This window comes from Strongylocentrotus purpuratus, unplaced genomic scaffold (assembly GCF_000002235.5).
Source record: "Strongylocentrotus purpuratus isolate Spur 01 unplaced genomic scaffold, Spur_5.0 spur5_scaffold_21, whole genome shotgun sequence".
In the NCBI taxonomy this organism is placed as follows: Eukaryota; Metazoa; Echinodermata; class Echinoidea; order Camarodonta; family Strongylocentrotidae; genus Strongylocentrotus; species Strongylocentrotus purpuratus.
In genome coordinates, this window is record NW_022145607.1 from 5,251,962 (window position 1) to 5,275,664 (window position 23,703).

General features: G+C 37.7%; 2 protein-coding genes across 2 annotated transcripts; both read right to left on the reverse strand.

Moving 5' to 3' along the window:
- Positions 1-300: 300 nt before the first annotated feature.
- LOC115928132 (histamine N-methyltransferase-like) lies at positions 301-11,102 on the reverse strand. Its single transcript, XM_030994906.1, has 3 exons — positions 10,589-11,102; positions 2,388-2,708; positions 301-1,841 (listed from the first exon to the last, which is right to left on the reverse strand). The coding sequence occupies exons 1-3, from the start codon at positions 10,827-10,829 to the stop codon at positions 1,492-1,494; spliced, it is 912 nt and encodes a 303-aa protein (XP_030850766.1). The 5' UTR covers positions 10,830-11,102; the 3' UTR covers positions 301-1,491.
- A 2,869-nt stretch (positions 11,103-13,971) lies between these two features.
- Positions 13,972-17,999, reverse strand: LOC100889342 (histamine N-methyltransferase). The gene is made up of 3 exons (XM_030994907.1): positions 17,550-17,999; positions 16,124-16,444; positions 13,972-14,894 (listed from the first exon to the last, which is right to left on the reverse strand). The coding sequence occupies exons 1-3, from the start codon at positions 17,758-17,760 to the stop codon at positions 14,542-14,544; spliced, it is 885 nt and encodes a 294-aa protein (XP_030850767.1). The 5' UTR covers positions 17,761-17,999; the 3' UTR covers positions 13,972-14,541.
- Between the last annotated feature and the right edge of the window lie 5,704 nt (positions 18,000-23,703).

Consider the following 23,703-nt stretch of genomic DNA (forward strand, 5'->3'; position numbering starts at 1 on the left):
GATAGAGATATTTACAGTTATTTTGGTTTATGGAAATTGGCAGTAATCTGTTTAAAGGAAAGTCAAGTCAGTTTAAAAAAGCTCAGAAGTGAGTTTGAGAGTTAATTGAGTTTATCAAAGTAGTGTATATTAGGAAAATATATTTAAAAAAATAAGAAAATATTAAAAAAAAAAAAAAAGGTTTTGTAGCAATAAATAGGTTACTCTGAGTTTCTGATAGTTCAAGGACGAGGTGAGGGCTGACAGATTTTAGTACAAAAACACAATGTGTTTAAATGAATCTTTATAGATACAGTTCCATGGTTTATCTGTGTGTTTGTTTCATTTATTTAACCACGGTTAGAACACATGCCATCAGCCATATGGCTGTTTTTCAGCAAATCCATTACAAATATTAACACAAGATACATTTAACAACAAAAAGGTAGCTCATTATACAAATTGAAATAATAAGAATAAAAATATGTAAATAACTCTTAATAAACATCACACTTAGTATTCTAAACATCAGAAATTATGAAGAAAAAAATATTAAGTCAAATCACAAGCACCTTATGATAAAACGCTTTTCCGAGATCCAACTAGGGAGGTGTGAGTATTAAAACTCACATCTCCCTGATCCAACGTTACCAATCCAATAACATGGCAAGTATTTATCGCTTTACTCACATTTCCTGTTGAATTCAATCAATTCAACTCTGTTGAAAAGCGTGGTTGAAAAACCAAAATGATTTTGTACCATTATATTGTTATCACTCGAATAAGATGGCCGAAAAACAAGTTTTTCTAAAATGTTGGAAAGTACTGACAACACAAATATTATGAGATATAGGTCTTTGATGCGAAGGGTTTGTGCCATCGCCTCCTTTATAAAGGATGTTATTCCGACACACTTCCATTCATTTGGCACAACGCCTTCATAGATTCTACAATAATAAGTGACGAATCTTTCATAATACTCGATGGTATAGTATCAAAACCATGAGTAGCCGTATTGTGAAGAGCTTCTTTAATGCATTTTATAACTTCTTCACTGGTAACAAGAACAAAATTTAAGGAACTGTTTACTTTAAAAACAAATTGTCCTGGATAATCTTTGAATTTTAAGTTCGTTTTACAGTTTGTTGCCAGTGAGGATCAATTGATCGAATTATTTGACTGACGGTCCACCCGTAGAGTATAAAAGACGCTTGCTCACAATATATTTCATCACCTGACGAAGTGTTGCAGCGGCGCACGAAACGTCGTGATCTTTTGATCCCCTTGTTTACCATACATTGCGAGACAAACGAATGTCACTAGCGATATTATTTTCGATACTTTATCCGCAATATGTAATATATTTAGCAAAAAAAATATGAGTTGTATGCAGCCCTGGCCCTTATCCAGAAGTGCTATTGGATCTGTTTGTAGCTAGCAAGCGCATGAATAAAGCTAGACCCTACTTGATATTTGAAACAACATAAGGCTCAGAAAGACGATGACAGGGAATTATTTTGAGATGAGAAGTATTTCGTCGTGGGCTGGTGCTACGATACGTCCATTTTTATCTTCGGTCGAAATAGAACGCCAAAAGCTCATCAAATCATCGACCAACTCAGCCGGTGCCGTCTGCCGAAAGTACGCCGCCTGGGTGAAGAAGTCGAGGAGTTTATTTCCAAAGTCTGACTGGTCATCAAACACGTCGGTAATGTCCCAATGTACAGGTATGTCGACAGTGGTGACATCATATCCTTGACTTTGTGCAAACTCTCGAACATTCTTTGAAGAAAGTCGTTCATTTGACTGAGTGCTTTCTGTCAGCCATGTTAACTTGTGGAATGTTTTTGTGTTCAGGCTATCTGTAAGCAACAACGATTCAACGAACAAAACGAGACTGAAATAAACAGTGATAAAAAGCATCTTTCTGCTAGGTCTCCTTTTAAAATGATCCTTAATATCTCTAGCACTTAGTTCAGTTTTGGGACAATAACCTGTTACAGTTTTTATTTGAAGATTTTCGAAAGTTTTGTCCTCTTTTTCTCCATGACTGTCCCAGTTCACTCGGGAGTAGCCGCCTTCCCGTTCAAGATTTCTTATTAAATAATTGTACAAATAACTAAACAGATAGGAAGGGTTTATATGTAATCTACTATTAGGATTAAGATTATTTTTCATCATAATAATTGAGAGGATACAACAAATGTTTACAAAGTTATGAGGTTAAACAAAATTGCATCCCGATTTATGTCTGTTTTAACTACGTTCTTCTAAGAATAGTATGTTAAAGAGTATTTCCGAGTTGATTTTACACTCATTCAAAGAGTTTTATTACGGCATTTATAATATTTTATTTGAGAAACTTGCAGAGCTGATCGAGCAAATGATGATGTCAATTCGCTACCTACCGTTTTTACAAACGATGATCATGAGACCCTTATCTTTCATCATGGATGCTAGTTGGGTGAAGGTCGTCTCAAAGTCACCCGTGTAGTAGAGCGAATGAATAGAGCTGATGAGGTTGTACTTGTTTCCCGCCAAGGGGCTTTCAGCAACGAATTGTGACAACGGACCAGTGAACCAATGACAAGACGATTTGTCATCAAAATTCAATGTAGCAACTCTACCCTTGAATGTTTGTAGCATGCCTTCATTAGGGTCTACTGCAACATTGCATATGGATGAGTAGTGAGATTGAAGACTCTTCAGAAACTGGAATTCGTGCGGGCCTGTGGAGCAAACAAAAAGGATTAATTATTTGATCATGTTTAATAGGGTGGCTCCATCAGTATACAAATTTCGTTCATTCTAGGGGCCCTGTATAAAAGTCAACATACATAATCACAAAATATATAGGGTAACACATATATAAGCATGTACTGAGATTCAGGTTGAGACAATAAAATCAAACAGTCATCGACCACCTATCGACGTACGGTATAAAGTGGTATATCGCGCATATACCACAGAAGTTCCGTCCCTATATATATCGTTTCTAAAACGTTTGTATATACATTACATGTTTATACAGTATATATATAATATTACATGGTACATTAGCACGACATCTATATATAATCCCAAATGATACATTGTGTCTGGCCGGTTTGTTGAAGATCTAACAAACTGCTACCGTAGTGCCGTAGACGAGTACAGCCAGCGACGTGCATGGGTGGGAGGACTGCAGATATGTTCACTACATTCAACAGTTGCTTCCCCTACTGACAACACGCCTTGCCAGCGCGTCAGTATATGGCAAAAAACCCTCATGACAATTATGGAAAGACAACTTAAAGGAGGCCGTAAAGCCCATGGCCGTAACGGGCGCAACACTCAGAGTTGCAAATTGACCAGTAAACGCATCGAAGAGGATTCTTTTGATGAAGTTTTGCAGTCAAAGCCAAATGGAAGCTGTAAGATGGAGGGATGCAATAAAACTGGCCAAAAATCTGAACTAAATATTTGTACATACAATGTTAGAACCTTGAGAACCGAGGAAAGTTTAGAAAGTTTGTTGGATGAACTAGAGGGATTCAAATGGGACGTCATCGGGCTTGCTGAAACGAAGAGACGAGGAGAAGGATTGACAGATCTGAAAGGAGGCACATGGCTCTACAACAGGGGAAAAACAGAGGATGACAAAAATGCAAAAGGAATTGGATTTTTAATCCATAACAAATTTAAGGACTATGTGAAAGAAGTTAAAAGCTATTCAAACAGGGTAGCAGCCATGAAAATACAATTGACGGGAAAGGATGAAATGTGCATCATACAAGTTTATGCACCCACAAGTGATTATGATGATATAACAGTGGAGGAATTCTATGAAGATATCAATAAGGCCATTACAGACAATTCGGGTACCTACACAGTACTTATGGGTGACTTCAACGCGAAAATCGGACAACGTGAAAAAGGGGAAGAAAATATCATGGGATCATTCAGCTACGGAGAAAGAAACAGGAGAGGTGAAAGGATGATAGAATTTGCAATGGAACATAAACTTAAAGTGACCAATACATACTTTAAGAAACACAAGAGTCGTTACTGGACCTGGGAGAGTCCAAATGGAGTTACTAAAAACCAGATAGATTTCATACTTAGTAACCAGCGAGGGATAATCAAAAACTGTGAAGTCATCACCAATGTAGATATTGCAAGTGATCATAGAATGGTAAGAGTCAATATAAGCATCAACAAGAAACTAGCTAGGCTTAGATTCATTCAAAATAAGAGGAAAACACGGATTAACATCATGAAGCTGAAGGGAAAGAAAGAAGAATTCCAACTAAAGCTTCACAACCGCTTTGATGGATTAGAGTTAGAGGATATGGACATTGATGAGCGATGCGATATGATGACATCAGCAATGCTAGAAGAAGCCAAATCTGTAGCCCCAACTGAGAAAAGAAAGATAGTAAGATCGGAAGAAGACAAAGAAATAGAGGAACTAGATCAAAGAAGAAAGGAAATACGAATGAAAGAATCCAAGACAACAACAGAAAAAGTGGAGTATGCAGAAATAGTCAAATTGGTGAAAAAGAAACGACGTCAAAGAAACAGACGAAAAACTTCTAAACTCATTTTGGAAACTCTAGAAAGCGGAAGGGGACCAAAAACAATACAAAAGATGGCAAGCAAAAAGTCCAGAATGAGCAAACTGAAGAAAAAAGATGGAAATATAACTTCTGACAGATCGGAACTGCTAGAAATATGCGCCGATTTCTACCAGGAACTTTATGGTTCAACGAAAAAACAACCGAAGGATCATATAGATATCTCATCCAGAAAATCAGACATACCGCCAATACTACAGAGAGAAGTTGAGGAAGCTGTAAACAGTATGAAGGACAACAAGGCACCGGGAAATGACGAAATAACAAGTGATATTATCAAACAAGGAGGGGAGGAGACAATCACACAGTTAATGAAACTATTCAACCAGATATTGGAAAAGCAACAGATTCCAACCACTTGGAAAGAGGCAAAAATAATTCTTTTATACAAGAAAGGTGACAAAGCTGATGTCAAAAACTATCGCCCTATCAGCCTTCTATCTCATCTGTACAAGATCTTCACCAAAGTAATCCAAAATAGAATCAAAGATAGATTGGACTCAAATCAACCCAGAGAACAAGCAGGGTTTAGAGCTGGATTCTCAACAACAGACCACCTACAAGCTATAAATCAACTAATTGAGAAAGCAAATGAGTACCAACTTCAACTATGCCTCGGATTCGTAGACTACCAGAAGGCGTTTGATTCCATCGAACACACAGACATGTTTGATGCCCTACGAAAGATTAACATTGAAGAAGGGTATGTGCGCATCCTGGAAGATATTTACACCAACGCAGTAGCCAGAATTCACATTGATAATGATGTATCAAAGGAGGTCAAGATCCAGAGGGGAGTCCGACAGGGAGACACATTATCTCCAAAGATATTCACAGCCACTATAGAGGAAGTATTTAAAAAGTCGCATTTAAATGGAGGAATAAACATTGATGGGGAAACGCTTACTGATCTAAGATTTGCTGATGATGTGGCCTTGATCTCAACATCAACCAAAGACTTGGAAGACCAGCTGACAGGTCTCAATAGGGAGAGCAAACGTATTGGCCTAACTATGCACAAAGAGAAAACTAAATATATGACTAATTATGACACAGATGAAAACATCGAGATAGAAGGTCGAACGTTAGAGAGAGTGAGCAGTTACAAGTATCTGGGACAAACTTTGAAAATGGAGGACACCACAAAAGAAGAAGTTATGATGAGAGTAAAAGCAGGATGGATGAACTTTGGAAGATACAAAGACATGTTGACCGATAAAAACATACCCATGTCACTAAGAAGAAGAATGTTCAACCAATGCATTCTAACAACTATGACATATGGATCAGAAACATGGTCATTGACAAAGGATCTAGAACAGAAGCTTGTGACTACTCAAAGAGCTATGGAGAGAAAGATGTCGCATTTATCTCTGCGAGACAAAATCAACCACAAAGTCATACGCCAGAAAACAAAGGTTAAAGACATCATGGAGAAAGTAAGAGAATCAAAGTGGAGATGGGCTGGGCATGTAGCAAGACTGCAGGACAATAGATGGACAAATCGTTTAACAGAATGGCAACCAAGGGTGGGAAAGAGAAGAAGAGGAAGGCAGAAGAGAAGATGGAGAGACGACCTAACATCATACATAGGAACGGCCGCTTGGACCAGGACAGCTAGAGACAGAAGAGAATGGAAATTTCATGAGGAGGGCTTTGTCCAACGTCTGGATGAACTATAGCCTGATAGATAGATAGATAGATAGATACATTAACAGGATAAAAACTGGTATATTACGCTAACCCTAACCCTAAATTCAAAATAATATAACTAATTAGACTAATTAAACTACAATGACTATTGACTAATGATTAAACCTATTGTTTCTCGGGAGCCCTTTACGTTTCCTCTGCCTACAAAGGTACACAGATGGTATTTACTCATTTGGTTCAATTAGTGTCCCATTGTAAAGGGACAGTACTAACCTATAGTGTCCCTCCCTTTACTATGGTGGCCCTGAAGGGACATCGCGAATAGACTAAATCGTGAAAAATATGCGATAAAATTCACGATATCGTCAATTTTATCGCATATTTTTCACGAAGAAATTCACGAAATTGACGATATCGTGAACTTTATCGTGAACTTTTCACGATGAAATTGACGATATCGTGAATTTTATCGTGAAAAGTTCACGATATAAAGTTCACGATATCGTCAATTTTATCGTGTACTCTATCGTGTACTCTCCTGACGGGCGCTTCGTAAACAAAACCAGCCCTAGCTGGGGGAGACAGAGAGAAGGAAAAAGGGGAAAGGGAAAGAGAAGATAAAAGGAAAGAAAGAATAATAAGAAGAAAAGAGGGAAACGGGGGGGGGGGGCGAAGGGCTCTTGCCTCCTCCTCACTCCCCCCCCCCCCCCGCCAAAAAATAAATAAGGAGAGAGAGAAGGGAAAGGGAAAGGGAAAGAAAATATAAAAGGAAAGAAAGAAGAGGAAGAAGAAGGAAAGAGGGAAACGGGGGAAGGGCGAAAGGCTCTTACCTCCCCCCCCCCCCCCCGCCAAAAAAATAAATAAGAGAGAGAGAGAGAGAGAGAGAAGGGAAATGGAAAGAAAGAAGAGGAATAAGAGGGAAACGGGGGAAGGGCGAAAGGCTCTTACCTCCCCCTCCCCCCTCCCGCCATAAAGGGAAAGAGAAGGGAGAGGGAAAGAAAATATAAAAGGAAAGAAAGGAAGAGGAAAAAGAATAAGAAAAGAGGGAAACAGGGGCGAAGGGCTCTTGCCTCCTTTCTTTTCTTTCTTTTCCTTTCTTTCCTATTCTCCCTCTTTTTCGTTTTTCTCTTTCTTTCTTCTCTTTCCCTTTCCTTCTCTCTCTCTTATTTATTTTTTGGCGGGGGGCGGGGGGACGAGGCAAAAGCCCTTTGCCCCCGTTTCCCTCTTTTCTTCTTCTTCCTCTTCTTTCTTTCCTTTTATCTTCTCTTTCCCTTTCCCTTTCCCTTCTCTCTCTCTCTCTGATTTATTTTTTGGCGGGGGGGGGAGGGGGGGGGCAAGAGTCCTTCGCCCTTCCACCGTTTTCCTCTTTTCTTCTTCTTCCTCTTCTTTCTTTCCTTTTATCTTCTCTTTCCCTTTCCCTTTCCCTTCTCTCTCTCTCTCTGATTTATTTTTTGGCGGGGAGGGGGGGGGGGAGTGAGGAGGAGGCAAGAGCCCTTCGCCCCCCCCCCCGTTTCTCTCTTTTCTTCTTATCATTCTTTCTTTCCTTTTATCTTCTCTTTCCCTTTCCCTTTTTTCCTTCTCTCTGTCTCCCCCAGCTAGGGCTGGTTTTGTTTACGAAGCGCCCGTCAGGAGAGTACACGATAGAGTACACGATAAAATTGACGATATCGTGAACTTTATATCGTGAACTTTTCACGATAAAATTCACGATATCGTCAATTTCATCGTGAAAAGTTCACGATAAAGTTCACGATATCGTCAATTTCGTGAATTTCTTCGTGAAAAATATGCGATAAAATTGACGATATCGTGAATTTTATCGCATATTTTTCACGATTTAGTCTATTCGCGATGTCCCTTCAGGGCCACCATACTTTACACTAGGTTCAATCGTTTACAGGACACGAAAATGACCTGCTCGTGAACATGTTTACTTAATGACTCAGTTTTTCATTACATAATGTCCTTCTAATGACGCTGTAAGGTGTAATTAGGTGGTCTGTCAACGACAGATCACCTATTGATTTCGCTAGAATTTTCTTTCTTTATTTCTTTCTTTCTTTCTTTCTTTCTTTATTTTTATTTCTTCCGTACACTTTTTTGTGCACACGTTTACTCGAAATCGACATAGTCAATTTCCTTCAAATTTTTGTCAGTCATCAAGCCCTATGATTTCAAGTCTAATTTACTTTTTCAAGGTCATTAGGTCATCGTGACGTCATCCAGGCGCCATTTTGTAAAAATCAGGTCATTATCGTATCACAATCATGAGTCATCAAAAATGAACCATATTTGGTATACATCAATTTCAGGTCAAAGGTCAACTAAAAATGCCAACAATTTCCGCGCGCGCACCTCGACGCGCACGTACGCACGCATCAAATTTTTAAAATGCTCTAATTCGTTTCAAATTTTTTTTGCACACGTTTCAGGCCATTGTAAGCATTTTTAAAATTTGCGCGCGCGTAATTATGCGCGCGCGTTTCCATGCGTACCCGCGCGTCCTGGCATTTTGCAACATAGAATCGCCAAATTTTCTCTGTTATCATATTTATTACATTTTTCCAAGCATTTTGATACCTTGTTTACCTTTTTCCGACCAGTAATAACGCAATTAGCGGCTGTCAAAGTTGAACGCACGCGCCGACCTGCGCTATCTGTATCCACAATACATGGGCAAAAACATGCCTATACAAAATTCATTTTAACTCTTCAGAATTGATAGATAACCCCCAATTTCTTTCATATTTAAATAGATTATGAGTTGGAGGTATGATTTCATGTCTCATTTGACCCTCAATTAACTCACGACGTCATCATAATGGCCTCCAAACTCAAAATTTCAATTTGCATATTATGACGTCAGCATATTTCTGGAAAATTGACTGTATCTCTGTAAACAATGATCAATTTTCTTCCAAATTTTAATATGATCTAGCTTAGACAATTCTCTACAAATGCAGTCAACACAATATTTCATTTTGACAAAGGTATCATGGCGTATTTTTGCGATTAAAGGTGGCATGTCAATTTTTCACATTTTGCGTGTATTCTCTATGGGACATGACTTTTTCTCAAAACTGGATTCTACATTCTCGTCTTTCGCGAGCAATATCTCCGTCGTTTTATCTTTATTTACGCTGAGCTTTGAGTATGTTGTAGCTGAGACAATAAGCTATCATAAGTGTGCCCTTTATTTTTCATTCAGATGCCGGGATCATGCTCATATTTCACTTCCAAAGTGGGATTTGAGAATTCCATTTCCCGTTTACCTGTAATCTCTATGGGAAATGTTTTGGTATATCCGTAACGCACTTGACTTCCGACCTCGAGGTCCCTGGTTCGAGTCCGGGCGTCTCCAACAATTTGTTTTCTTCACTTTTTTTTCTCTTTCACCCTTCACTGTACCATCTCCTTTCAATATTAAAACACGTACAATCGTAAATAATGTAATATACAACCATATTTACTTTATTATTACCCTATTATCACTTGATCCAATATTTTTTGCGTGCAATCCTTATGGGAGATGACTTTTTCTCAAATCTGGATTCTACAAAATCTTGTCTTTTGCGAGCAATATCGCCGTTATTTCGGCTTGATTTTTGTTGATTTTTGAGTATGTTGTAGCTGTGACTATATACTATCTAAATGTTCTCTCATTTTTGTCAGTCTGATGTCATCATGGTCTGTTGATGATAATCATCAACATCATCATGATCATCATCATCATCATCATCGTCATCACCATTACTATCAAGATCATCATCATCATCATCATCATGATCATCATTGTTTACATGTCTATATAACTTCTCCCTTTCTCAATAAAGTAAATATTATAATCTATCATAAGACTTGAAGACAGACCACCTTAATCGTCCTCGTGACGATTTAAATTCTAGTATTAATATTGTTTTTGTATATGTTTGTACTTCAGAACCTAAAGAAGGCCTCACAAGCCGAAAGCTCGTAATAAACTTGTAAAGTACAGCTACGTCTAACGTTCCTAGACCATTTTCTTCATGCCTTAATATTAAATATATATATATATATATATCTTTATAAATATATACTTAAATTGTTAATATATTGACATAAAACAAGTAAAATGCATCCATGAAGGCCTACTGCTTTCGAAAGAGTTTGTATATATACTTTTTATTGGGATAAAAACCGCTGATGTTGGGGCATCTGCCGACTCGATCCACTCAATGTCTGATATGCCCTCCTTGACAACTATATAAGCACAGACAGAGTACGCAAAAGTCGCAAACAATCTATATTCTGTCATGACTCCTTATTCAAAATATACTGATTTTATAAAAGAAATAACTCACCTTCTCCGACTCCTACACCCAGTAGACTGAGCTCTTCACCACCCCCAAAGACATCAGTAAGCCTCTTCATCACTGTGGCATCAAAATACTGAATCACCTTTTCGAGAACGACATCTTTCTGAGCCACCTTGTAGAAAGCATTGTAATAAACATCTTCGTAGCGTTCATGATCTTCTGTCAAAGGCTTTATATTAGAATTAGCAGCAGACATTTTTTCAACTGTAGTCGTACGGGCAAGCATACGTGTAGACGAGTTGTTACAGATGCAAGTGCGCTCTTCGATCGTAACAGGATTTTTATCAGCAATATAGTGGTCAGTTTATGAATTATGAAGATAACAATGTCAACGGCAAATAGGGAGTGTGTATACTCCCAGTTATAATATACACACATGTCCATATGTCTTTTTAAGCGAGGAATTTCCGGTCACGGTCATGCAAGGGCACACGGAAACTAAACCATTTTACCCACAATAATTCTGACCTTACAGTGTTAGGTGCATAGTTCCTACCGAACAATGAACACCCAAAGGTCATCGGGCTCATAATGGGAAGCATACGGGAGAGCGTGTAGTGTTCGCCCTCATTTGTTATCTGACTCTTCTAGAGCCGACCTTTTCATGTAGCAAGGCATAGGTAATTTCAAACTTAAATCCCATTCTCACTGGGGTCAGGCACATAGTTTTTAGCAATTGTTTATTATAGTTTGATGTCATTTATAGAGTAATTAGGCAGCTTTCATAAATCTTTATATGAAGGACTTTCGTCTAACAACAAATGTCCGACTGTTGTTATTCAAAATGGCACACCGATGAAAATCAACAATTGGAAACAGTTTGCTAAAGTTCAACAAACTTCCGTTTTATTCAGCAATATCAACAATGGTGTAAACTTCACCTTAATATCTTCGGTAAAATCTTCAGATAACAATCTGTAATTTATTTATTTACTTATTTATTGTGGTATAAAAAAAAAAATTGTACATGGCTGCCTTTCGGCTGAATTGAGTGCAATTTACATATGTAATAACACAAGGATACTGCACAAAATACAATAGTATTACAAAGTCATTAAAAATAGTACATTCATAACAAACAATTATAGGTACACCTTAGATCAAAGAATATTGATGGTGGGATAACGGAAGTGGGTAATGGATGTGGAAAAATAAGTGCTTTATGATATGTCTTAAGCAAATTCATAGGAGGAATATAACAGTTGAATAAATTATGATCAGTGCTAAGAAAAATTATCTGTTTTGCATGCTTCAAAGTAAGCCTATTGTCATGTGGGTGCAAGGTACATGTATATGGAGAACAAAATGGACGTATAATTCACCTAAGACAAAAGGAGAGTGAAATTATAGTTTCACTTCCTATTATTGGCTAATAGAGAATATGTTTGGTAATGCAATATTGAAATTAATATAATCCGTATAAACAAAACAGTAAATCTTCAGTAAACAATATAATTTTTCATTCAAGCACATCTATAAGATAACAATTTGATTTACGTATACGCTCAGCATTTATGAACAAACGATCAGTCTTTACATTAATCCAGTTTTGAATTGAGTAACCTCACAATGAAGGGGAGTGCGCTCTTTCTGTGGCGCTCATTTTTGCATTTGATTTCGGAATAGTCATTAGCGTTGCGCAGGTTGCGGGAAGTACGGGAAGCTCGCGTAGGGGGGAGCCAGTGATAGGAGGGGGACGTTTCCTTTGTGAGGTTACTCGCAAATTTCTTTGTTAACCTTTCCCTCCTCTCCTCCAGTGTGGGAAGGTCAAGAACATTGAGGGCATCATCATAACTCGTGTATCTTTGGCCAAGCATGACGCGACACGCTCGTTTCTGAATTCTCTCTATCAGTTTCTTGTCTGCCCTAGTCAAACCTGAATGCCAAACAGGTGCGCAGTATTCGACTTTCGGGCGCACGTACGAACAATACACAACTTTCAGATCCTCAACAGTTAATGATAATAAACAAACAAACAAATGCTTCAGCATGTAAGCATGTACAAACCCTTTCGCTAAAGCAGTACTACACGTTGATATAGATTATTTATGATAGGACACAAGATTAAAGTTAAACTGGTTTACATCTCTATGTGAACACACCCTGCTTTAAAACTATGCAGTAAACTATTAAACAGTACACACAAGCATACATATGCGTGTGAACAGGGCCACATTCAGACGCGGTCTGTCATTTTAGTTTCTATGCTAAATAACTAATGCTACGTTTACACTATGTTCCTAACCCTTATGTTCACAAAGTCAACTATGTATAAAATGTGTGGACATTATGTGTTCACATTATTGTAACAGTGTGGAGTTTCAAACCATGTGGTTTACTACATAATATGCACGTAAACTGACATATTTAACACAGAGCACCACATATTATTTACCACAGTGGTATATGTATTGCACTATGTGCAAACTCTGTGTTCAGAGTATTGTCGCAGTGTGATGTTTCAGATTGTGGTTTACCACAGGCGTATATATTATTCACAAAGTGCCACATGTTTATAACAGTGTGTGTCATAAAAGTAAACTGTGTGCTTATATCTTTGTCATAGTTCGGTTCCCCTTAACATTTTAGAATATGTAAAAAAAATTGTGTGTTCACATGGAAATTTCCACAGAGTGATATTCCTAAATTACTTAATCACACAATTGCCACAGAATCTCATACAGCTATACCTGTACATGTCTTCATATGGCCAAAGAAGGACAAACCAGTTACCACCAGTTGGAATTTACAATTGGTTCCAGTTAACCTCAACTGGAACCAGTTAAATTAAACTGGATCCCAGTTGACGGCAAATGGTTCCAGTGAAATGATTCTAACTGGTCCATATGATGCACATCAATGGGATACTTGGTGCGACTGCATTTCATTTAACTGGAACCAGTCCTTCAAGACCAGTTACACCAGTTGAGAACTGGTCTGTGGGCATATTTCCATTTGAAGCAGTTCATAACTGGTCTGTGGGCATATATTCAGTTGCACCGGTTGATAACTGGTATATTTGCATATTTCCAGTTGGCCAGTTGATAACTGACTGTTGGCATATGTCGAGTTTCAACAGTTGAAAACTGTTCCGTGGGCATATTTCCAGTCGAACCAAATTAAAATTCAAATTATTCAAATTATGCAAGGAAACCCGTAATATACAAAAAATGAACTGTAACAGGTTCATAAGCTTTTGTTTACATCAATAACCCACTTCTTTGGCCAAAATTAAACTGATTGAGTCTTTGTGCAGCACGAAAACGTACGGTTATTGGGTAAAAGGGTCTGAAAATCAGACTATTACTTGGTTAATTGCAATCACTTAAGTCGACTCGACAACTAATGGTCGTTATTTTCCCATATAGCCATTTTCAAGCCCTTACATTTTGAGGGAAGTTCTAAATTATTATTGTCTTTCAAATGCCATTGGAAGTTAACCTTTTCATTTATTGGCCTGCAAATGGGACGCAGTACCTTCACGGGCCAGAGTTCACCTTTTTTAACTACAAAAATTGTGTTTCAATGTTTCAAATGTTACAAGATTTTGCTCCTTAAATATCACATTTTGTGCGTAAAACTATTGCAGTAATGGAAAAATAGAATGATCGAATTGAATTCAATTCAAATCAATTCAATTCAATAATAATGATAACAATAGTATCGGAGTTTTTTCTTCAAAATACCCTCCCCCCTCATATTTGGTCTCCCTTTACCTTAAACTCGCTCATCTAAATCGTTCATAAAATATTTGAAATGGAACTATATATATGTCGCATCCTGTATCGTATCCAAGGCACTATTAGAGCTGCTTGAGCACCAATACGTGGTAGATAGATAACTATATAGTAAGCGCATGAAAAAGGGCAATTGTGATAAACTCTATTGATATTGTAAACAACATACTTTTAAGTGCTCTGAAGAACGATTACAGTGAATTATTTGGAGATGAGAAGTATTTCGTCATGGGCTGGTGCTAAAATACGTCCATTCTCATCTTCGGTCGAAATGGAACGCCAAAAGCTCATCAAATCATCGACCACCTCAGACGGTGCCGTCTCCCGAAAGTACGCCGCCTGGGTGAAGAAGTCAAGGAGTTTATTTCCAAAGTCTGACTGGTCATCAAACACTTCGGTGATGTCCCAATGTACAGGTATGTCGACAGTGGTGACATCATATCCTTGGCTTTGTGCAAATTCTCGAACATTCTTCGAGGAAAGTCGTTCATTTGATAGAGTGCTTTCTGCCAGCCAGGGTAACTTGTGGAATGTTTGTGAGATCAGGTTAATATCTGTATAAAGCAACAACGAATGAACAAACAATCGAGACTGAAATAAACTGTAATAAAAAGTTAATTCGGACAAACTTGAGTAAAAACAATACATATCATATGATTTTAAAAATCCTGAAATTTTGCTTAAAGGTACTATGTCCCATTTGCAGGCCAAAGAAAATGAAAAAGTTAAATTCCAACTGCATTTGAAAGATAATACTAATTTAGAACTTCCCTAAAAAAGGTGGGGCTTGAAAATGTCTTCAAGTGGGAAAATAACGACTAGTATTTGTCAAATCGACTTTAGGGCTATAGAGCCTAAAAGTAATAGTCTTGATTTTCAGACAATTGTACCGAATGGTCATACGTTTTATGCTGCACAAAGATTCAATCAGTTTAATCTTGGCCATCACAAGAAGTGGGTTATTGATGTAGACAAATGCTCTTGTACCCTTTACAACCCTTTTCATGTATTTTATTACCAAAGAAGAAGAAAAGCCAGTCAGTCACTCAATAGTGTCTGACAGTGAAGTCTAGCAAGTTAACGGGTTTCCTTGCATAATTTGAATATGAGGACACTGCTAACGTTTAAATTTCACAGATAGGACATACATGACATATTCATAATTCCTGCAAAGTTCTACAGCATTTGAGGTTGGCTGCATAGTACCTTTAAAACTTGCATCTCATTATCTACATTGTACAACGGATGTTTATCGTTCAATATAACGAGCGACCACTAAGTCTCATTCTAAAATTATATATTAGTCTTAATATCTCCAGCAATTGCTTTAGTTTTGGCGAAATCACCTTTTAAAAAAATGATTTAAAGATTGTTTATAAAGTTTTATCCGTTGTATCTCCTTGACAGTCCGAGTTCACCCCAAGTAGCCTACTTCATCCCGTTCAAGACTTCTTATTAAAAAAATGTATATAACCTAAAAAACAAAAAATAAGGACGGTGTATATATGTAGCCTACTCCCAGGATTAAGATTATTTAGCATCATAAAAGTTTAGAGGCTACAATGAATATTTACAAAGTCATAAGTTTAAACAATCGTATCCCGATTCGTGTCCGATTTCACTCCATCCTCCCCCTATAATTATGTTGAAAAGTATTTTTGAAGATATTTTCGACTTGATTTTACACTCGTTCAAAGTGTTTTATTACGACATTTTTAAATATTTTAGTTGAGACACTTGCAAGAGCCAATGGAGCGAATGATAATGTCTATACGCTACCTACCGTTTTTACAAATGATGATCATGAGACCCTTATCTTTCATCATGGATGCTAGTTGGGTGAAGGTCGTCTCAAAGTCACCCGTGTAGTAGAGCGAATGAATAGAGCTGATGAGGTTGTACTTGTTTCCCGCCAAGGGGCTTTCAGCAACGAATTGTGACAACGGACCAGTGAACCAATGACAAGACGATTTGTCATCAAAATTCAATGTAGCAACTCTACCCTTGAATGTTTGTAGCATGCCTTCATTAGGGTCTACTGCAACATTACATATGGATGAGTAGTGAGATTGAAGACTCTTCAGAAAGTGAAATTCCTGCGGGCCTGTGGAACAAACAATTGTTTTTAATTATGCCATGTTGGGGCCAATGTATAAAAGTCAATATACATAAGCACAAATTATATAGGGTAACAAATAGAGTAACATGTATAGGCCTATACTAAGATGGAGGTTGAGACACTAAAATTAAACAATCATCGACCACCTATTGACGTACTTTATAAAGTGGTATACACGGATCTAGACAGACGGAGATTGCGCATATACCACAGAAGACCTATAATTATATTCTGTTTCTAAAACGTTTATCTATATATCTAACTTTATATAAACATTTAATATAAATATACTTACATTGTTTATATTGAGCTAAAAGATGTACATAAAACTTATCTCTGAAGGCCTACTGCTTTCAAAAGAGTTATATATACATATATATATATTATACACACTTTTGGGGGATAAAAAACACACTTGTGTTGGGGCATCTGCCGACCAAACCCACTCCCAGTGCACTGTCCACGCCATGTCGGAAACGCCCTCAAGCACAGACAGTATAGTACGCAACAGTCGCGAAAAATATTAAAGGGATAGTCGAATTCTGTTGCAGAGGGCGCTTCACAAAATAATTTTTTTTGTGAGATAATGAAAAACTGAGTGTCAAATTTGAAAGAACATAATATTTAAATGACAAAATCATCTTTGTTTAATCAAAATCGGTTCAGAGACGGCTGAAATATAACGATTTTTAATACTTTATTGTTGGCATTTTCGTGTTACCCACGATTAGCCGGCTCATGTATTGTTATTGGTTATTTTTAATTAAATCAATAATTAACGGTCACCGTGTTTTTTTAAAAGTGGAGCTGAATTTCAACCTTGACGTTATATCCTGACTGATGGATCCTGTCAAGTACCGACGTAGAAGTAGAAGTACGATCGTATTGGCTAAATTTCACACATTTAAGGGGTCTAAAATTACTTTCATAGCAATTTAAGATTCTAAAAGGGCACTATAAATAGATAAGAATAAGAGTAATAACCATGCACTTTGAAGGCATTTGCGGTCTGAAAAAAGGACTCAACTATCCCTTTAAGTCATGACTACAATCAATATAACTGATTTTATAAAAAGAAATAGCTCTTTACCTTCTCCGACTCCTACACCAAGTAGACTGAACTCTTCACCACACCCAAAGACATCAGTAAGCCTCTTCATCACTGTGGCATCAAAATATTGAATCACCTTTTCGAGAGCGACATCTTTCTTCACCACCTTATAGAAAGCATTGTTAAAAGCATCTTCGTAGCGTCCATGGTCTTTTGTCAAAGGTTTTATATTAGAAATAGCAGCAGACATTTTTCAACTGTAGTCGTACGGGCAAGCTAGCATACGTGTAGACGAGTTAATTGTTACAGACGCAAGCGCGCCCTTTGATCGGAACAGGTTTTTTATCAGCAACTTTATAGTGGTCAGTTTGTGAATTATGAAGCTAACAATGTCAACGGCAAATAGGGAATGTGTATACTCCCAGTTATAATATACACACATGTCCATATGTCTTTTTAAGCGAGGAATTTCCGGTCACGGTCATGCGAGGCCACACGGAAACTAAACCACTTTACCCACACTAATTCTGACCTTACAGTGTTAGGTGCAGGTTAGTCTGCAGGCACAGACCCTAATTTGACACTTAATCAAAAATCATTGTGCCTTGAGAGAAGTCTAGCCCAGCTACCTACTGGTTGTGTCAATATATGTGTCAGGAGCAGCTACAGTACATGGCCTGTGGTAGTCTTATAGTGCAGACTCACTTTTACGACTGACCAGGGTTTGTGCTTGCAGACTAGGTGCAGGTATAGTTCCTACCGAACAATGAACACCCAAAGGTCATCGGGCTCTTAAAGCTTATCTGCCGTAGTTTACAGGAGGGATTAAACCGCTCTACAAGGTCACTGGGCAGGTGGTTATCTCATTAACTCAGCTCTCAGTTAACATAAGAAAAAGAGGATCATGGGGGACCACTGGTCACCGATTAGGAATTGTTTGTTATATAGAGGGCGCAAGTAGCTACCAGTAGTGCAGTGGGCCTTTAATGGGAAGCATACGGGAGAGCGTGTAGTGTTCGCCCTCATTTGTTATCTGACTCTTCTAGAGCCGACCTTTTCATGTAGCAAGGCATAGGTAATTTCCAACTTAAAGACTGTCACCACTACTGGGCAAGAAGGGATTAGACCACACAGCGAGCCATCGAGGTCACTGTGACAGGTGGCTATCTCATTAACTCAGCTCTCATTTAACATAAGAAAAAGAGGATCATGGGGGACCAACAGGCACCGATTGGGGAAGTTTTCTATAGAGGGAGCAAGTAGCTACAAGTATGGCAGTGTGCCTTTAAATCCCATTCTCACTGGGGTCAGGCACATAGTTTTTAGCAATTGTTTTAGGGTGGAGCTTAGCAGGTCTGAGAAAATTCGGTACAATGGTCTGAAAAATCAGACTATTACTTATTGGCTCTATAGCTCCTAGGTTGATTCGACAACTAATAGTCGTTATTTTCCCACTTAAAAACATTTGTAAGCCCCCCCCCCCCCCTTTTTTTTTTTTTTTTTTTTAGGGAAGTTCTAAATTAGGATTTTCTTTCAAATGCCATTGGAATTTAACCTTTTCATTTTTTTTGGCCTGCAAATGGGACATAGTACCTTTAAAGAGAAGGTTGAGTTCTGGGGAGAGGGGAGAAAAAAGATTGTGAGCGTTATCATTGGTGTTATGCAAGTGTGGAAGAACATCAGAGAAAATATGTTCCCTGCAAAGCATGGCTCTTCAAATGCCTTCATACAAATATGACAAGTAACAGCTTAAAAATGAGGCCCGATTTTCATGCCACATGTTTGTGTAGTCCCATATACCTATTAATGTTACTTTACCAAGACTGGGCCAAATTTCGTATCATTTTGATGGCTCCAGTAGACACCAATATTTTTATGCAATATACATGATCAACCTTTTCTGATCGATTCCAAACCGTTTCTTTCAAAATGCAATGGCATGTCCAGAGCTCAACTTTACGTTTAAACATTGCTACTACTGAAGTTGAATAACATAAATAGTTACTATAAGAAATCCATGGGCCTATATTGAAAGGGGTCACATCGTGTGACCATGCCTATATAGAATGATTTATACAACACCTACGTGGATCCTTGTCATTTGATTGGAGGATTGTTGGTCACATGATATTCAATAGATGTTATATTGCACGGTCGTGCATTTTTGGTTATATGCGCCGTGCATTTTTGGTTATATGCAGACTGCGTACCTCTTTGTCGTGTGCGCGCGTATCCCTGCGTGTATCTGACGCGAAGGCAATCTGAATGTAATCGAGAAGGCTTGACTCCAACTTTAATTTATCTTTAATATAAGGAGTAAAGCATAATTTGTTGATTAACGTTCTATTAGATCTTCTTCGATGTTGTATAAAACAAATACTGAATGTTTTTCATTCGTTTAATGGTGCGAATATTTTCATTCGTTGAAAGATTAACGTTAATTCTATTCAACGAGGCGTCAGCCTCGTTGAATAGAATGTTAATCTTTCAACTCATGAAAACATTCGCACTATGGAACTCATAACCATTCATTATTTGTATAATATTACACATAACTTTCTTCGCATTTCTTTCTATGATTTCTCACAAAACAAATTAGTAAAATCACATTGCGTGATTGGTAATGTTGGGAAGGAGAATGCCTTTTTTTTGCGATTCCTGAAAGAGAGGGAAAAAAATTCCAACAAGAAATTCATGCTATACGACTTTTAGTACCAATTGCATGAAAAACAATTGTTTCCTTTTTCTTAGTGGGAAACAAGTTTCAGTTTCAGTTTCAGTTTATTGTTTTCAATATTAGACATGATACAAATATAACAAAATATAAAACAATTATTTGTAAATTATATATCACACAAAAGGAAATACGATTCATGTTACAAATTTAGATATTGATCAAGTTATTTAACAGCTTTCATAAGAAGACGAACATTTTTATTTGATGGTGAAATATAAAGAAACCTAATCAAAAGCTTGTAAAGAATAGGTTCCGTATAATTATATGATGAAGAAGATCATCGATAATTTGACATGTTTTTTTGTGTGTCTCTTTTCATGTTTTATAAAATTTATTTTGGTGTACCAATGAAAGGCTGGTGCATTTGGGTAGGCCTGCATTTGGGTCCTAATCGATTGTCATAACCCAAAAGATGAGTTTGATATTCTGAAATGATTGGGGATATTAAATAATTCCCCCGACGGGACATTTCTTTTCCTATGAATAAACTCCTTTTTGCAGGTAAATTTGAGACCCGGCTAGCATGGCTAGGAAAGTGCCTATTAAAATTATTTTCTTACTTGAAAAATTCATATTCCATTACATAAGAACATTGAAATAAGACATTTGATATTCGTAACTAAGCGAGTAGCAAGAAGATAAGGAGAAGGAGAAGGTGGACGTATTTATACATTACGCGAAGAGTCGAAATCAAAACTGATTCTACTTTTTTCTATAATGAATTAAAGCATGGAATTCTTAGTACGTCCATGTCAGTATAGTGCAGTATAAGTTTACAGTTATTGTTTTTTGTACGATCACATCTATCCTTGAGAGAGATTTCCTTTTCACAATCAGAGAGATTCGAGCATATACACTAGCGCCATCTATGTCGAAAAACATTACATGATTTCGTTATTCTTTCATGCTCAATGGCAGGCATTGAATAGAAGCAGCATAATTCTTATAGACTGCATTTTCCCTCTCTTTAAAATGTATTTACCCTCCTTTCCAATTCTTACTTTAAATCAAATCATATCATAAGGTAATTCAAGTTTATTTAACCTACGAACCATTTAAATGTTTCAATAACAGTACACTTTAGGGTGCAAAATAGAAACCCATTATTAGGCACCCTTTCAACAGGTGCAAGATAATATTGCAAATTTGTTGGAAATACACCCCACTGGCATTTTTGGATCGTATCCCTGAATAAATATAGAAGGAGCTGCGACTGCATGGCCATCTTTCGAATTTCTTTTTCTCGGTATTCTCCTTGTCTTCTTGCTTATAATACTATATTAATATGTTCACTACCTCACTCTGCTCTTCGATTCCACTCTCCATACATGCAATCATCCTCTCAATAGTTAACTCTATATTGAGAAAACAATGGCCTACCCCCCCCCCCCCAGCATGGGGTAAAACCGGTGTAGCACCCTCCCCCCCCCCCCCCCCCAAAAAAAAAAAAAAAAAAAAAAAAATTCTACCCCACCCCCTCTGTTTTAAGGCCTCTGTTTGAAAAATCAGTAGAACTTTCATAATTTATTAGTGATCAATTATTAGCCAATATACTCCCTCTTAGGTGGGGTGGATCCCCCCCCCCCCCCCCCCCCCGCCCCTCCCGTTCATCAATGTCTGGATACGCCGCTGTATAAAGTTCTTGTAAAACCACCTTGACGCCTTACCATGTATGCTGCTACTCATCTCACGTCCCCTTCTCTCTCTCTCTCTCTCTCTCTCTCTCTCTCTCACCATGCTCATGTAAACAGGACTCGTGGTAAATATTTGCCTAGTGTCCGGGACGAATTTATGTTCTTTACTTAGCTGAACCCCATGCCCCAGACCCTTCCAATGCATTCTGTCTAGAAGCCCATACTTATGGCGATGTAGGGGTACATCTTATTGGAGGAATAATTCAAATTGTTGCTGCTTAGATGCAAACTACAGTTACCTTGTCTTTGACTTTTATCAACCTTAATCAGCTGTACATGAACTGAAATGAAAGTGATGTTATATATGATTAAATGTCCCTGATAATTGCGGCTTCTCCTGTCGCGGATCCCGGATTGATCCTACTACTAACGAAGTGGTGTGCGCCCCTTCTAAATCCACCGATACTCGTGATTGTGTTTGCATCACCGAAGACGAAGTTAGTCTTTGTCAATCAATTAAAGCCATAAAATGAGGATTGATTGTCTAACTTGATGTTTGGAATGACCCTCGTAGACATTTGGATGACAATGTGTGCTGTAAGTAGAATATGGAAGAGGTGGGGGTATGGGATGGGAGGCCCTGGGAGGGGAGGGGAGTAGAGGAGGAGGAGGAGGAGGAGGAGAGAGGGAGTTGTGTGGAAGTATTTTTAAGAGCGGTAAGAGGAAGAGGGCAGGGCAGTTTAGTTAGGGGCAGCAACACTACAGGACGATACCAAAAATTAAACATATTTTTTTAAGGGACGAAAAGACTTGATAAAGAGAAGATAATTACATCATTTGAGTTACCTCATAATCCCTAATGTAAACGGTTTGGAAGTAGATATCGTAAAAGCCATCATTTATCATCTCTGTAGTGTAAACTCGCCTATTGAGAAAGCGAGCCAGGCACGCGTATGCTTGAGCACTCGCCTGAGACTAGTCGCTTACTTCAGACCGTGGTAGACAATGAAGTATTCTCCGTTAGACACTTGAGCATGTCTACTACACGCAGCATCATATGGTGCACGGTGGAGGCACAAATGGCAAAACTTCCTAACAAGTAACATGCCTGAGTTTGAGATCGCTCCTTTTAAAATCATCATAAACCATTGCAAATTATTCACGTTAAAATGAAAGTGGTAAATGTATGATGATGATGTTTATGATTTAGATGATGGATTGATGGCAATGATTACTGGATCAGTAGTAGTAGTAGTAGTAGTAGTAGTAGTAGTAGAAGTAGTAGGGTAGTCGAAGTAGTAGTAGTAGTAGTAGTAGTAGTAAAATAAGTAGTAGGGTAGTAGTTGTAGTAGTAGTAGTAGTAGTAGTAGTAGAAGTAGTAGGGTAGTCGAAGTAGTAGTAGTAGTAGTAGTAAAATAAGTAGTAGGGTAGTAGTAGTAGTAGTAGTAGTAGTAGTAGTAGTAGAAGTAGTAGTAGTAGTAATAGTAGTAGTAGTAGTAGTAGAAGTAGTAGTAGTAGTAGTAGTAGTAGTAGTAGCTGTAGGAGTAGTAGTAGTAGCTGTTGTACTAGAAGCTATTGTTATTGTTATTGTTTTTGTTCTTGTTGTACATGTAGTAGTTTTTGTAGCATCATCATCATCGTCCAAAACTAAGAAAGGGGGAATGTATGAGAAAAAACCTACAAACACATGGGAAAAGGAAATGAACAAGTGTGTGAAGATATGTCATCATTTATCATATGTACATCGGTGAAAATACCTATTTGAGTCATTCTTTTAACTTTCTCTATTCACGGTTATATTCTTTTCTTTAATGGGTGCCTA

Coding starts and splice junctions, on each gene's coding strand:
- LOC100889342 (XM_030994907.1), bottom strand. CDS start 17,760: ATGTCTGCTGCTATTTCTAATATAAAACCTTTGACAAAAGACCATGGA. Junction 16,445..17,549: donor TGGTGTAGGAGTCGGAGAAG/GTAAAGAGCTAT, acceptor TTTGTTCCACAG/GCCCGCAGGAATTTCACTTT. Junction 14,895..16,123: donor GATCATCATTTGTAAAAACG/GTAGGTAGCGTA, acceptor TGCTTTATACAG/ATATTAACCTGATCTCACAA.
- LOC115928132 (XM_030994906.1), bottom strand. CDS start 10,829: ATGCTTGCCCGTACGACTACAGTTGAAAAAATGTCTGCTGCTAATTCT. Junction 2,709..10,588: donor GGGTGTAGGAGTCGGAGAAG/GTGAGTTATTTC, acceptor TTTGCTCCACAG/GCCCGCACGAATTCCAGTTT. Junction 1,842..2,387: donor GATCATCGTTTGTAAAAACG/GTAGGTAGCGAA, acceptor TGTTGCTTACAG/ATAGCCTGAACACAAAAACA.